The sequence below is a fragment of the Anopheles nili genome, chromosome 3 (assembly GCF_943737925.1).
Source record: "Anopheles nili chromosome 3, idAnoNiliSN_F5_01, whole genome shotgun sequence".
Lineage (NCBI taxonomy): Eukaryota > Metazoa > Arthropoda > Insecta > Diptera > Culicidae > Anopheles > Anopheles nili.
This window is the reverse complement of record NC_071292.1, coordinates 35,543,312-35,559,791: the sequence shown is the minus strand read 5'-3', so window position 1 is coordinate 35,559,791 and position 16,480 is coordinate 35,543,312. Positions and strand designations below refer to the sequence as shown.

The 16,480-nt window shown below is 49.2% G+C and overlaps 1 protein-coding gene across 1 annotated transcript in view; it reads left to right on the top strand.

The window, feature by feature from the left end:
• LOC128724153 (uncharacterized transmembrane protein DDB_G0289901) overlaps positions 1-11,582 on the top strand; it is a 40,329-nt gene extending 28,747 nt beyond the window's left edge. The window contains exon 7 of the mRNA XM_053817918.1: positions 11,298-11,582. Coding sequence (XP_053673893.1) covers positions 11,298-11,582 — 285 coding nt within the window. The remainder of the gene's footprint in view (positions 1-11,297) is intronic.
• The last annotated feature ends 4,898 nt before the right edge of the window (positions 11,583-16,480 follow it).

Sequence of the window (16,480 nt, the reverse complement as noted above, 5' to 3'; positions counted from 1 at the left end):
GTGCGTCGCTTTTGAACAAAATAAAAAAAAAAAGCTCCGCTAGATCGGATGCCTTTCCGGGGAAAGGGATGGCGGGGGGAGGGATGCAGCGGTAGTTCAAGGATAGAGACACCGCGCCGCGTCCGTCCTCAGGGAGACCTCTTCCTAGGGAGGGTTGGAGCGAGAACTTTGATCTCGTTTTCTTCCCCCAAGTCACCGGCCCGGTTTTCAACGACTCCCCCCGTATGTGTGTGTGTGTGTGAGAGCGCGAGTTTTTTTTTCTTCTCCCTGCCCCAACGAAGGCAACAGCATCAGCATCATCAACCCCATGATCTTCATCGCGTGGGGAAGCCCATCATGGCCATACACGGAGCGTGATCCCGTTTTACCGTTGACACTGGCCATGTGCGCCCTGTTGTGTGTTGCATCGAACCCGTCCCGGCTTGCAAGTTGCATCTAGTTGCATTCCAGGTTCTATGTGCGGCCCATATCTGGGGTGGGAGACCGTCGATGCCAAAGATAGAACACACGGGTTCGATCCACGCAACCTGCTGCTGCGTCTCGCGGGTTTTCGACAAATTAGGCTCGAAAACTCACCCACCTGGGTGCCGCCTTGGGTCATGCCGGGAAAGCTGGGAGGTCAGCGAGGGGGAACTGGGCCTAAAATATCAGCGAAAAATCGGCAGCACCACCACCGAACTGGTTCGCCGAACGAAAATCCCCGCCAAAAACCATTCACAAACGATAAAATAACCCGCGCCAGCCGATGTGGCCCCATTTGGGGTGGTATTTTTGTTTTGTTTCTTCGGATTTTAGAGAAACAGTTTTATGCAAATGCTAACCTTTTTCGCTATTTATTGTTAACCCGTTTGGGGATCCCCCCTCTCTGCTTCTTTTTTCCTTCTCTCTCTCTCTCTCTCTCTCTCTCTCTCTCTCCACCGTTTTGTTTTTCGATGCCGGTATCGGAGGATTTTGAATATTGACATCGGTGGCAGAAATATCCTCGTGAACCTTGATTGGGATCAACAGTTAGACTTAAAATCAGCCACGGCAGGGCGTGGCCATGACGTTCTGTTGTGCGGCTTTTTGGTGCGATTGGCGCGATTGGCGCGGCTGGACGCGTAATTTAATTAGTCCTTCTTCAAAACCCGCGCCCTTGCGTAACAAACACGCGGGCGCGCGAGCGCAAATAAATAAATAAACAAAAAGGAAAGGAGAGAAAAAAATAAAAGCCATGGCCTCCTAATCCGGCAGATTCCCTTGAGAACAGCTGCGCGAGGTACGAGATTCGCTGAGTGGTCCACAATTAGATCCGAGCGCGTAGAATCCACCAGAAAATTGGCCTGCGATATTAACCTATGATCTTTTGGGGCTTCTATTCGGTGGGAGAGATTAGTTTTTTTTTTCGCGACGCATAACAACGCAACACCACCCTCATGCATTATGGATGAGAAGGCGTTGGTCACAGCACAGCTTTGAACTTCTCTGCTCTTTGCGTGCCAAATCAAGAACGCAACCGCGCGAAGACCGGTTGTTGTGCGATCGTCGAAAATAAACTCACCCAAAGCCCCTCACGAGATGAATTATTCAGCAGCTCTCGAAATAAATTCTGTGCGCCACGGGTGAGAACAGGTTTCCTCGTAGCCTCTGACCCACAGGCCCACGACCTAGGGCCTTCTTTCTCGTCGTACGCACAGGTGCTTTGCTTCCCGGTTCTGCGATAGAATCCCACATTCCACGCGATCGTGTGATCGTGCGCGAGCTTCTTCAGGAGATGGGTGCGCGTCTCCTTCCGGTCATCTGTCCGGCCCGGCCCTATGCCAGGTGGGCCCTACTGCCTACTGGATCCTGCCGACCATCGTGTGTGCGTTATTTTTGTGTGCCCACCAAATTTCCGATAGCCATCGCTCCGCGAGACGCGCGCGCACCTCGAACAAAACGTTTCCTGTTATTAATTCACCATCTTCCAGACGCGATTCGCGGTGGTCTACTGTAACTGGGTGGGCCACCAGAGGGAAGAGGAATTGGGATTAGTTCTCATTAATTGGATTCGTTACGCAGCGCCGCCAGTGGCCTGGGAACAACTGGGTTTGGGGGAGCCCTTGGGTGGTTGTTGGGTTTTTGGGGCTCCACACGATCAGGGAGACCCCCGTCAAAGGTCGCCAGTACGAAATGGTGTGATTTCTTCCGACAAAAAAAAAGCAACCCTAATTGACTTCAGAAGCAGATCCCGCGCGCGAATTAGAACGGTACAGAAAATATATATGAAACGAAAGCGCGCACGGTAGTGAATCTGACGCAAAGATGGGCTTTTTTTCTCTCCCCTTTTTCTAAGTAGCCAAGCTTCCATCGATGATCCAACCGGCGAAGAGGAGACTCTCGAGATCTTCGCGCCTGTTGTTTTGGTAGAGCAAAAGCCCTATGAACCATCGGTGGGTGGGCTTTTGGGTGGTGTGTGGAGGACGAAATATAAACAAAGCGGCCCCACCAAACCCCCTCCCCCCCCCCCCACACACACACGCACACCAAACAGTACGGTTCCCGAACATCTGTTCTGTGATTTTGGAGAAATCGCCGGAATGCCGGTGGGAAAACCGTTCACGTCTCGCTGGGAATGTTGCTTCATGCACGTCAGGTGGTTTTGGTTTTTCTGAGTTGGTTTGCTCACCACCGTTCATCACCGGGAGGAAAGTTATGTCCACGACGATCCTCCGTTTGCATTCGTTCCGATACAACTGCAAGCTCTGGAAGGTTGTTTAACGTTGATCCATGAGCACCCGATTTTTGCTGCCTCTAAAACAGAGTAACAATTGCATCCAAAAACACTCGATTTTACTGCACCCACAAAATGCTTGACGGTGCGTTCGATCCGATGCTTTTCCAAACAGCTTCTTCCTTTCGTCGTCGTGGTGGGTGCAAAAACAAAATTGAACGCGTGCCTTGACGAGGAGGCGCATTGAACAGATGCATTATGCTTCAAGCGTGTTCCGTATTTTCCTCCTTGCCGTTTTTTTTATTGTTGTTGTTTGCAACAACCGCTCTCTCTCTCTCTCTCTCTCTCTCACTATCTCGTTTGCTTCTGGTTGATGGGTGCAACGGTGGTGCTCGTTTCGCGCTAGATTGCCGTCGATATGCGCCAATGGATAAGCCCTTCGGAAGCCAAACCACAGGCAGTTCTGGTTGAGGAAGTTATATCGCGTTCCTTTGGTTCCAACACACACACACACACACCGCACGGACAACGAAAAGGGAGCAAAACCTAGTCAACGGGTTTAAGCACACACACCCACAGCCGTTCACTTTTCCTAGGGCTAGTTAAAACGTAAAGTTCTGCTGCACCCCATGGGTGGGAAGGGATCGACTCCTTAATCGTCGTTCCATTGCCTAGCGATCGCGTAAGATCGCTTCACGATAGCGCGTTGTGGCATTAGAAGCCGCGATTGCAGCGAGAGGTGCATTCTTCGTGCAGAGTGCAAGGCTTAACCGACCGCGAGGTAGTAATTGTGGTTGGTTGGCTGCTGGTGATGACCTTTTCGGTGGAAAAGTGCTACCGGGCGAAGGAGGAGAAAATTAAGATTAAGCTATTGAACTCCAATCGATAGCATCAGCGATTGTGTGGCGTTGCATCGTTCGGGTGCAAGTGCACTAAAAGCAACTGCGAGAGAAGCTTCACACACAAAAAATGGAACAAAATAAACAAACGAATCAGGCGATCGTGGAGCCAAAAATCAAACGAACCCTCGAGGTGAAGGCGCTTCAGAATGTCGAACCTAACTGTTAATTCTTCTCCATCATCTGCGAACGAGAGAAGTTAATTACCGCAATGCGTTTCGACAGGTTAACAAGTGTTTTACTCTCACCTTAATTAGGCAGCGAAAGGCAGCGCGAAAAAGTGCACACACACACACACACACACACACACACACACACACACGGACGCGAAAGGTATCCGATGCCATGCGTGGATCCGTGGCTCGATGAGCAAACATTGACGGAGCGAAGAATAAAAGTAAAAAATGCGCGATTATTCCACCCAGATTGGGCGCTGGAACTGCAGGAAGATGAGGAGACAGCAACAGCAGAAACAAAAAGGGGGCCAGAAATGAAAGGACCCCTTGGTGGGGCCCCTTCGAGTACAATCATCACGGGTTAAACCCGCTTATTGGTGTCCTTTCGTCGGTCGATCGTGCGTCTGTGTGGTGCGCTGTTGCGACTAATTAAGAGCTTAAATCCCGACGCGACTCCTCGAAGACTGCGCGCGATCGAGAACGTTGGAATTAGTGAGCCTCGCTCACGAGCCCATTACGCGTCGATAAAGTCCTGGCCTGGGCGCGGTACGATTAACTTTCTCATTTTCATCCGTCGCGAAACGCGAAAGGACGATAAAACTGTCCAACAAACCCGCCGAAGTAGAAAGTAAAAGGCGTCTTCCATCTCTCTCTCTCTCTCACTCTTTCTCTCGCGGTTTGGTGGAACTTTGAAGCAAGCCCTTTGTCATAAGGCGAAGGGCCTTTTGCGCAGCCGCTTCCTCGAATGCAGCCGAATGTCCTCGGGGCGCCTTTGGTGCGGCAACATATCATCAGCATAAAATTTCGTGCATTCTATCCGTTCGCTCCCGTCGCGCTGGGATCGGTGATTGTTGTTGTGTTTTGTGACTGGAAGGATTTCACGGAACTGGCTTTTCCTGAACTGTAGCTTTTCAACAAAAAAAAAGAGCAAAAACCAACGCGCGCCATTCGTTTTCTAACGTTTACGAGCGAAACCACGTTTTGCGTGGATCGTAACCCGACCCAAAAAAAAAAAAAGGATACTCGCGTACCCGTAGGGCGTTTAATTTTTTGTCCCTTTTCTTCGTCTGCTGCGTGTGTACGGGCGGCGATTTTTCGCCTTCAATTCGCGAAAGTTCCACGACACAGGACCCCATTCCCGGGGCAAGATCCAAGGTCGATCGTCAATCTTTCGAGAATTCACGGAGGTTTTTCGCTTCCGCGCGCGGGGACGTTCATTAAAAATTCTATCGATCCTTCTCTTCCGTCGCTGGCGGGTTGCGTGCTCAAAAAAAAAAAAACCTCCAAGCCCAAAGTTTGCCCCCGGGCCAAAGGTCTCGCCAGAGTGGCCACAACGGCAGGATCCGCCCAGCTTTTCGCACACGCCAAAGGGTTCTAATCAAGAATCCGGCCAACCAACCAATGGGGCTTTATTTTATGGGCTTTTGCTGTGGCGACGAGATATTCCAGGAATCCCGAAACACAACCGACATCCATCCCCCCGGGGTCTTTGGGGTCAGGACCCGATGGAGACTTGTGCGCGAGTGAAGCGACGAACCCGTCCATACACCGTTCGGGCAAATGTGTAGCAAATATTTTATTCAAGTAGCCGCGGGGATCAATTATTTCGCCCGTGTGCCCTACCACCCGGACACACCAGCGAGATGCAATCGTCGCTTTTCGCTGCTCCACGCAAGTGTGTGTGTGTGTGGGCGAGAGGGGTTGCGAAAGGGGGCCCACACGATCGGGCCGCGGGATGCGCTCCGGTGATTGTAATTTCCGATGAATTACTGCAGCATATTATGCTTCCTGAGCAGCCACAGAGCCTACCGGTATCATGCTGGGTTTACACCTTTACCCGTCTGGTGAGGTGATCCTCCGGATGGGAGGTTTTTTTCCTTTCCTTTTAAACTCATCGGTTTATTGGATTCTGGACGTAGTGTATTTCCATTGCCACATAGTCTAAAGTGTCGCTTGAACTCGATATTCGCGATCTCATTGGCAAAGTGATCGATCGTCCAAAAGTGCTCACGGTTGCATTTTGACCACCGACAGGAATGCACACGTCACAGTGTGCCCTTCGGCACCAACACCAGCACATGCTGCAGCCTCTCGAAACACTCGACGGGGAATGCGAACGTCCGTGCTCTTGCACCCGATCCCGGTTCTCGATCGCGTTCAATTTAGACGTTCGATCCTAACCTTTTACGACCTCTAGGAACCCAGGATGAACGGCAGCCTTTGTGTGTGTGTATGTGTGTGTGTGTGCGTCGGTAGAATTAAAATGTGCCCCCGAGCGTGCAATCTTCTGTTGCTGCTGCTGCCGCTGCTGCAGTTGCTGCTGTAGAGCTGCAGTATCGAGAGCAGCTTTGTTCTCGTCGTGCCTTCCCCTTTTTTTTATTGGCCCGTGCCTTTCGCTCGAGAGCGCATGTTCGATGAAGACCAGCGCGAAGATCGAGTGATCCGGTGCATCGGAGCTTGATTGCAGACAAGCAAATATATTACACTTTGCACCCCCGATGCCGCTTGCACCTGATGCGTGTGTGTGTGTGTGTGTGTGTGCAACGTTGTCGTGGCTTTGGAAGCCGTTTTTGTTGCTTTTGTTGCATCAACCCTAAACCGCTTCTTTAAATCATTCACCGCTCCCGAAGGGGGGCTAAACTTTGACGTCGGCCATGTTAAAGCTGTCGGTCCACAATATCCACAGAGCACCCAAGGGACAACTACTGCCGGTGGATGTTGCACTAATCTTGCAGCCAGCACCATCGAACGCGTTTCCGATTGGCGCATTATCTTTTATGCGTATATGGCACGGGTTTTAATCACAATAATTTCCGTTGCACGGATGGCCGGTCGGCCTCAGGGAGTCGTTTCGTTTGGTGGCAAAGCGCATCAGCGATCAAGTAGCAGCTACAATGTGTTGTTGTTGTTGTTGGGCGCATTATGCACCTTTTCCAGCTGGCGCCAAAGGAGCTGTTGCGCGTGCGTCTCGTGTTACACTTGCGCTACAATGTTGTGGCGAAGAACGCAGGTTAACGGTTAATTGCACAAATTTCCAGCACAGTTTCCACCATGGCCGGGGTTTGGGGTAGCATCTTATAGAAAGGAAATAAAAAAACGTTTTAATCATCGGATTACACACTATCGATCTCGATCGCGAACGATGACAATGTTAAAAACTTCTGGCCGTTCGGATCGGCATTATGATTGCAGCGCTTCACTCCATGTGATCCTCACGTAAGGGTCTGTGAGAAAATTAGCTCGAGCCTTATCGCAAACATGTTTTACTGGATCCGGACCGGAGGTTCGGACAGGTTGATGGACCCGACGGCTCCCGGGCGGCATGTTCTCCGCGGGCTTTTATATCGAGTGCATTGATTTATTGCTTTTTACGGCGGAAACGTTGTTGCCACTCACAAAAGCGGGAATAAATGAATCGCCGAGACATTGGGTGGTTCGGGAGGGTGATTAACGGCCCACCACCGGGTTCGGGCCGACCTCCGGTGGCCGTATTGGGAACCATTGGACGTGAACCCGCCCCGGCTAGAAGAGAAGCCTTTTGGAAGGATCTCAATCAAACACTGATTGCGTGGAAGCGCGAAATGAACCGCGAACCCGAGGACCGCGGATATACGGGGCAGATTGGTCCCATCCGTCTTGTCCCTAATCCGCCATTTAACGTGGCCAATTCTGTGATCGGTTGGAACGGTGTGAACATGCGCAACATTGCAACGTCGATTGCCGCCGGGTTGAGAAAATCGCCGCCATGGTGTCGTAGGGAAATGATTATTTAGTGTGCGCAATAGTTTATCGTTTTTCAAACTTTCTCAACGTTCGTGTCAAAGCGGGTTTCAGTGCGTTTTTCAGTGCGATAAACTAGCTAGGGCTAGGAAACGGAATGAACTAGCTGAAGGCAAATCGATTACTACATAAACGATTGTTCCTCTCTCATCAAGGCAAACAGCGGAATTGAATATGATTATTAAGATAATTGACGTGTACAGCACCACCAACACCACCAGCGAGCGAACAGCGCGTGCTTGATTGAAGTTAGAGCTGGCAGTAAATCTTCGGAATATCCTCCTTCTCCTTCACGATGCAGCCACCAACTGCACTGAATGCACTTTGCCAACACCGCACGGGGCTGCAATTTGTAACAGCGAGCGCCCACCTATCTCAGGGATGCCAGTAGCCATCGGGGTTTGACCACCGCGATAAGATTTATGAACGAACCCTCCGCCGATTGTAAACGGACCAACGAGCCAGCCTAGCCAGAGGTTCATTGAGTAAAGCAATCGTAAGCGCTTCGAGTGGAGCTCAAATTGTCGGTTGTTTTTCGTTTGGAGTGGGGTTTTTTTTAGTGCACGGATGCAGTCCGGCCCATTTTACGCAACCCGAGCGAGCTGAAATTATGCCCTCCTTGTCCACCGATCGATCCTAGCGAGTGGCCGGTTTCTGCTGATTGAGCTTCCCAGAAGGCTCACTTTTTTTTCTTCGTTTCGTTTTAGGGGGCGTCTTTCCGGGGCGCACGTCCTGGCAAACGGCCTGAAAAACGGTACCCGGGGCTGCACGGGGCAATCACTCATTCTCAATGAGCCCCATCGGTGGTGGTGGTGGTGGTGGTGCATCTGGTGCAACGATGCAGTGCACGAGTGCACGCGCCAGCTCGCGCATGCTACCCAGGCGTATAAGCATAATTGCAGTTGTTGGTGCGCGAGCGCACACGACGTGCACTTTTTCTCCAGCTTTCGAGGGCTTTTCCTTAATGTGCATATGCATAAAGCGGGAGTGGGAGGAGAGAGTGAGATGCAAAAAAAAACCCGGGGGAGTGGGAATAAATAAACTGCTCCAAAACACACCATCAGCAAAGTCGTCGTCGTCGTCAGCACTAGAACCGGGCCGCCGGAATAGCCACTATTTAGAGATTCCATCCCCTTTCAACTCAAGTCTCAGCCCCAGGATTGATTCCCGGGGTAAAACGGACAGGCCCCAGGGGGGTGGCCACTAAGTCAAGCAAAAACTCCCTTCGGAAAGCTCAGAATGTACGATCGCGTCCAAAGACACGCGAAAGCGCTAATTACACGGTCGGTTCCCTGGGCCATCGGTTTCAAACGGCGGTGGTGTCATGAAACTGAAACTCCCCCACACCTCGCGGTCAAGCCGTCCTCCGAGCGTGTGTGTGTGTGGGGGTATAATCAATTGCAGCAAGTGGCAGTCCTCGGCGAGCCTGAAGGGGCCAGTAAGACAGCGTTGTGCGTCATGCGGGACTCGCAGTTCATTTGTCACAGTTGACTGGTTTCCGCGAGGGGTTCGGAATTCGTAAATAATCTAATCTGAATAACGTGTTCTCGAAGGACTGCAGTAGTTGCAGTGCGCTTACGCAGCACAACATTGTGGCCTTCCAAATCGCCAAGGCTGCAGTGCAGGCGACCGCAAGCGATAGGAAACTTGTAGCGGGTTTTTGTGAGGAGATCCGCGTTAGAAGTGCAATTCATCGTTGGATCGTCCTTCTCGCAGGTCTTGGGGGCCTGATTCCCGTGTTTCCCAACAACCGACTGGAGACATATGACGAGCTGAACAACGATGATCAGTGAGATAGATGACCACTGAAAGCGGCATAAACGCCCGCGCGATCGCATCAGCTGATCGGTATCGAGGGTAAATGCAATATAAATGGAAAACAGCTCCCGGGATTGGTTTGTGTTTGGCTACCGAAACGGTTTTCAATGAGCTTCTCATGACTGCGCCACGAAGGCTAGATAGATTACATTTGCTTTTCCTGCCTGCTCTCTTTCGGGATGGGGGCGTAAAACTGGAGCATAAATGCAAGTCAGCTGCATGATGATCGTGACGATGATCGGCAGATAGTTATTGGGCCGAGCCACCATCACCATCACCACCGGCATAATCATCATCACCGTTCGTTCGTTTTTAATGCTGGATGGTTTTGCTTCCCCGAGACCATCGTTCGTTAAAATGCTCCCGGCGCGTTAAACACTGGCACGAGCGGAGCAACATGATAAAAAAAAGGTGCATGTGCAATGCACCGGAACACAACGCCTCCTCCCTGGACTGGAGGCTCTCTGACGCGAAAATAGGGGCGTAAAAGCAACAACGAGAAATAGAGAAAAAAGTATGTGTGCATGCTTTCGGAAGCAATTCAGCCGTAGGAGCTATATCTCCTAGACGCGAGGGAAGATCGCCTCGGTTATCTAAGAGCGATCCGGGAAATGACGCGGATTAATATGCACCGTATGCTCCGGATTTGAATCGTGCCGGGTGTAAATATTGTGATGCTCTTAATTGTGCCGCGCGTGTGTGTTTGTTTAGCTTTTGTTAAGTGATCGTGTCGATCATCCCGCTGATGGTTTTAATCGGGCATTTCGCTGCATCACTTTTGATGCCTGCTGCAAAAAAAAAGGAAAAGATGGCGAAAAAATTAACAAAATAAACATAAGCATCATTTCAAATTGCACCTCTTCTAACTCGCAAACGCAAACGCGCAAACACCGATCCAAAAACCCCATCAAAAATGCATTAGAGAAGAGAGCGTATTGCAAATCACTTCAAAATGGCATCAGCTTCAACGGGGGGAAACGAAAACCAAAAGTTAAAGAAAAAAAAACGCTGCTGCCCTTTTCGCCCCATGATCTTCTTGTAAGAGGACGATCGAAAAGCGCAGTCTGCCTATTCTTGGAGCCCAGTCTGTTATTACAAAATCGTTTAATGGTACGATCGTGATGCCGACAGCCCGAAGGCGCGTGCCAACGGAACCCTTCCTTTATCAAAGTCCACAACACCGCACGTTGTCGGATGTCGGAAGATCACTCGCTGGTTGGATGGTCTGGTCTCGTCTGGATGTGATATGCATAATCCCGGATCCCACGAGAGATCCCTCTATCATCCTTCCGTCTTGGTTAAGCGTTTGCTATCGGGGATTGCTTCATCCTGCAACTCGCGTATGAAACCGTGAGCCGAAAGCCTACATAGGGCACAGGAGCATGATCGCTTGCATGATCGTATGCATCCGAGGCAGTGAGCTGCCTCCGGTTGTGCCATTTTTGCCCGCACATTTTTAGCTGCCATGCCCTGCGCGGCCACGGAGGATGCACAAACTCAGCAGACGCTATCATTAGAGAGGCGCACAGGGGTTTTTCGTTTGTTTTCCACTATCCGGGCCCTTGTTGCTTCCAGCAAAATGTGCACTGGGTTGGTTGGATGTGTCTAGCTTGTTTTTTGCTCCCATTTTCCGTTATTTGCCTGTTGTTTTTAAGGGTTGCCTTTGCTACAGTGGCTCGATCCGGGGGTGCAGCAAGTGACATTTGTGACATGCGATCATGTGGCCGTTGAGCAACATTTCGACTTTCGGCAAGTGGCTCCTTCGCGAATTATTGTCTATTGAAAATGGGGCATGCCGCTCGTGCACCAATCCACCGGGATATCACCATCGCTCGAATAAGTTCGTGTGGCAATTGACTAATACCGCCGTCGTCGTCGTCATCGTGCCGCGGTGGCTTTTTCTTTCTTTCTCTCTCCCTGTCTCATCCACAGAATTTTCGTGACCAGAGTATCGATGGTGCGGGTCTGCCGCTACTAACGGAGGAACACCTGACGAACTCGCTCGGCATGAAGCTGGGCCCGGCACTGAAGTTGCGCTCGATGTTGGCCAAAAAATTGGGTGGTCCTTGCCCGTGTGCACTGTGCAGTGTACCACCGTCGGCAACACCCCCGGTTCGGACCAGCAGCAGTGGCAGCAGTAGCAGTAAAGGCGACACAACTCCCACGAATCGACCGCCCAGCAACGATGGCTCGATCGGGAAATTTTCTCCCGCCTAAAGGAGCGAGCGAGCGGCGGATGGACGAGGACGATGATCTATCTCTTCTGTCGCCCCATCACACTTTCATTCGTATTTTCCCTCCAGCACATCAGCCAGCATCCGTTCGACGTACTTACTAGAGATATACAATACCACGTGTAGGCGGTTTTTCCTTCATTCGACAAGCCCGGGACATGTACAATACTAACGTTTAAGAGTGAGAATTTATTATTATTTTATCGTATGCGAAAACCGTGCAACCCGAAGGGGAACAATCCCGTGGGGTTTTGCGCTGGGTCGGGAAAACAAAAAGCGCGCTCATCCACCCACGCCACCAGATCCTGCGAGTGGGTGGGGCGGGCGCCACAGTGCAAGTGAAAACGGATCGGCATCCGGCGATCGATCACATGGACATTTCTGCTAGAACACCGCCCACCGGTGGGTGGTGCATTCTACGACCAAAGAAACGATATAGCACTAGCAATCAGATTGCAATCCGACGAAATAATGCCGTTCCGCTACGATTTGAACTAACGTTTCATCGTGCAAAAGATACGGAACGCAGGGTGCATAAATGCACACATACACCGACACACCGACACACACTCAAACAACATACACACACACACAATACGTGCCGTCCAGTGGCCAACAACAGAGGGCATGGTGTCCTTCCCAAATGGTGCAATGATCGCGAGAAAATGAACCAACCAACCGAGTGTAGATGGTTCAGGTTTTGTATAGGCGCAAGGAAAACACGGGGCGTGAAAAACAAAAGAAAGAAGAAAAAAAGGACAGCAACGCGCGCTCTACGCGGCGACTCAAAGTTGTTGATTTCTCGTTATTTATTCAGGTAGTTTATCGCTTAGGAGTAATGCTTGTTATTGTATTAGTCAAATAGCATCAGGAAGTGCATGATGCATTGCTGCACGAGTGCAGGCGTCATAGCGATGCACACGTTCCAGCCCCAGTGCGTAATGGTTGCTGTACCTTTGGAATTGCACATGAATCACAAAACAAAAAAACCCAACATCTCTATCTGTACGCACTTTCTTTGGCCGAAACGAAAAGAAGAAAATCTAACACCCAACGCTACTCCTTCAACGATCCGATCTACTCAGGATTCTCACCGAAAACAGCGATTTCACCGATAAATGATTTCATACGATTGCATGAACAGCTGCTAGTTGGTACGTGATTTCGTTCAGAAACGTGGTACGTGAAAAGAACACAGAAATCCACAGCAAGAGACATAGGCGTAAGTGCGTTTGGTTAGGTACGATAGCGATTATGTTATTTAAAATGTTAAACGGTAGCGATATCAGTATTTAAAATCAAGTGCGTTAAAATTATACAACACTCGTAGCTAAGACTTTGTCTCCATCTCCCTACTCCCCCACAGCCCTAAGGAATGTATGTGGTGTACGTGACCACAATGCATGTAAAAATAAAGACATTACAACGAAATAAATTAATGATGATGCGTAACTTAGCTTCTGGCGGGATCATGTTTCTTTCTTGGTGGTGGGATGCACGGTATATTGGGAATGTTGAACATTTTTGAAGACACCATTGATTTTGGACGAATTCGATTTAGTGAACTGAATTACGTTGGTTGTGTTGAACAGAGTGTTTCAATAAAAACGAAATAAAGCGTGAGAGACCTCCGTAATATCATCCTTGGAAAGAATTATCGTTTATCCCTCTGGGAACGGATTGCACCTTTTAGCCGTGATCTGCTCCGCAAGGGGTGGAAGCTTCCGCTAGTGTCCACTGGTGGCGCTGTATCGTAAATCAGTGGCTGCCAAGCTCTAACGTTTCGCATGAGTCCATCACTTTTCAATCCATGTAGAAGCAGAAATCCCGCATCATGTAGACGTTTGAATGAATAAAATTAAATTTATAACGTGATTCTCCAAACGAAAACTATCCAATGTACAGAACTAAAGAATGAACCTTTATTAAAAAAATAGGATAAACAAAAAACCTTTTGTTTGAAAAATAGTTCGCATACAACTTTTATGGATGGATATATGCATAATGTGTATACATATGGCATGGCTATATAATTTGTTGGGTATTAGGATAGTACAGGTTTGTAAAGGAAAAACAAAAATTCCCATATTTGCCCCTCGAATCGAAAGGATCAGGAATCATTTATTTTTGCTTGTGGTATGGAAAATTCTAAATTTTATTCATTAATATATTCATTATTCTATTTCAAACTTATCCTAACGTATGTTTCTTCCTTTTAAGCTTTTTTTTCCTTTTAATCGCTTTGAAAAATAAATTAAGTTTACGCTCTTTAAAACAAGCTTAGTTTCTCGTTTCACTCTTTTTATTTGTATCCTCCTTTTTTATAAGCTTGGTTATTAGTCTTTAAACTTACCGTTCCTGGATGAAATTAAAGCAAGCAACCCAAAATTAATCAGATAATTGTATACACTTTACCGAGAACGAAGAATTTACGCATGGAATGTTGAAACGCAATTTCGATTACAAAATCGTAAGTCACTCGCTTATCTCTCTGTATGCCATCACTTCACGGGTGTATATTTTCGAATTCCGATTACCCAGCAGTGTGCATAATTTGAATATTTCATCAGCACATACATTTGCCGTAAAAGATTGCTCCGTTCATCTCTCCATGAGCACGTTCTACAAGCAAGCGACTCCACCGGCATGACAATAATCTCGCACTCGAAGATCCTGCGAAAGAATGCGTTTATTGTAAGCTTCGCAGCCTCGTCGTCACTTTAAAGCGTGCAAATATTAACACCCTGCCAGGTGATCGCATTGGCACGCCACGGGAGAAAGAGAGAGAGCACACAAATGGGTGTACTGTCGCGAGCAGCAGCGAATTGTTATCGCTTTGTTATCATTGTCGATGGAAAAATGTCGTCAGCACGTGCACGACGCCCAAAGGCAATCTGGCCGACGGTCAACAGGCAGTCGGATCCTTTGACATACCGTTTTCCTGCGTCCCTTTTCGCCCGATGCCCCGGGGTCAGGTCCTCCTGCGAAAATAAGTAAAAAAAAACCGGCATCCATCCAAAGGTCGGGTGCTTCCCCGGCTCCATGTCATATGCCGCTTTCTCGACGTGACGAAAGTCAACAGCACGGGATGAATTATGCAAGCTTAATCCGTGTTTCATTTTCCCACGTCGAGCTCGCTCCGGTATCCGGCTATCCTGCTCAAGAAGCTGCTCAAACATCGTCTGCTGGTGCTGCTGCTGGTGCTGCTTTCCTGTCAAATCGTTCGTCCTTCGCAGCGTGTCACAGCACGGAGTACGCCTTTCGGAGAGGAATTAAATTTGACACACAACCCGCAAACCAGCAGCACATGTATGGCCGTCGATTTTCGTCGGTGAAGAACACACCACCCAGATTGAATTAACACCGTGTGTGTGTGTGTGTTCCCGGAACCAGCACGATTAAAACCAACGAAAACACCTATGGGTGCTATGATGCGATGGAGGGTGTTGGATTCTTTCCATTGCGTTCAGGTTTGTCGCACACAAAAAAAAAAACACAACACAAATCCAAGCAAGCCAGGCGGGTCTCTTGTACCAAACATACTTCATACGTCACTTTTTACAGCAGCTCTATTTTATTGAGATTTGCGATAAATATATGTATAAATACATGTGTGGCTGGGTGTGTGTGTGTGGCTGTGTGTGTGCTTCTAGATGCGTCAAATGTGGTGGACCATACCGATGCAGTCGCGTGGGTGTTCTTGTATGTGTGTGTGTACGTGTGGATTACAGCAATGGATTCGTAATCAGGTGAAATGCACTGATTTGAAGTCGGTTGAAGAGTTGCGAGTCCTTCAGTTGCGCTAAGCGTGTCACAAACTGTTTTTTTTCTGTCCTGGGGTATTTCTGAAAGTTCATGATCTACTCCTACTGGTGCGTAGGTGTAATGGCGAAAAAGGACCAACCACAGGACTCCGGACCTTCGCATCGCGAATTACAAATGCGTTCGAGCATGCATGAAACATGACTCTCGCCCGAGGCGTGATAATTAGCCCTTTGCCAACACAAGCTTGAGTGTTCTGAGCGGCTCCACAGCAACAGATACATCTTACTTGCGCTCGGGAATGCCAGAGTTCCGGCTTTTTTTTTCCTCTGAAGAACTGGAAAGACCAGACCGCCTAAAGGCTCGTTACGTCACGCTTCCCTTGAGGAAAGTTCTGAGAAGCAGCAGAAGGACCGCATGGGTTTTTGGTGGTTCGTGTTTTTGGTGCTTGTGTACGCGCTGTCGTCGCTTGCATTTGGCCAACCAATTTCCAAACTAGTTTACATACAGTTTACATATAGTGTGATTTTTCACTTCTGAAAGAGAACCGCCCACGCACACCACCCCCTGTCCCATCGCGAGCGAATCGTGGATGTTTTTTTTTATGTCCGTGAATAAGGTAGTACAGTACTTTTTTTTTTTAGTTTTGGTTTAAACATTTACAAACATCCCTGTCACACCAAATAGATTAGCAGCAACCGATACCGAGGAGGGGGAGTGCGGGGTGTGGAGAAAGGTGTACTTTCTTATCGTTGATCGTTTCCAAGCATGGGCGAGGCATGAAGGGCGATTGATTTTTGTTTTGGTTTGTTTTTGCTCAATCACTTTCGTTTCGGCCCTTCCAGTCGCGAAATTAAGAAATATTACGATACACGACTCCTCCCACGACCTACCCTTACTCTCTCCCTCCCCTTGGGAGTCCCATCCTTAGAGCTGTTGTCCCCTGCGAGGCGACTGGCGGCAAACGACCGGATAGCGATGCTGGCGAAGGCCGAACAGGAGCTTTAGCTTACGTCTAGGTTACGGTGACCTGTAGGGGGCGGGTTGGAAGGGAAGCGCAGGAAAAATCCCCCACCCCTGCTCATCCACCCCCACCCCCCACCACTCGCGTTCCAATCA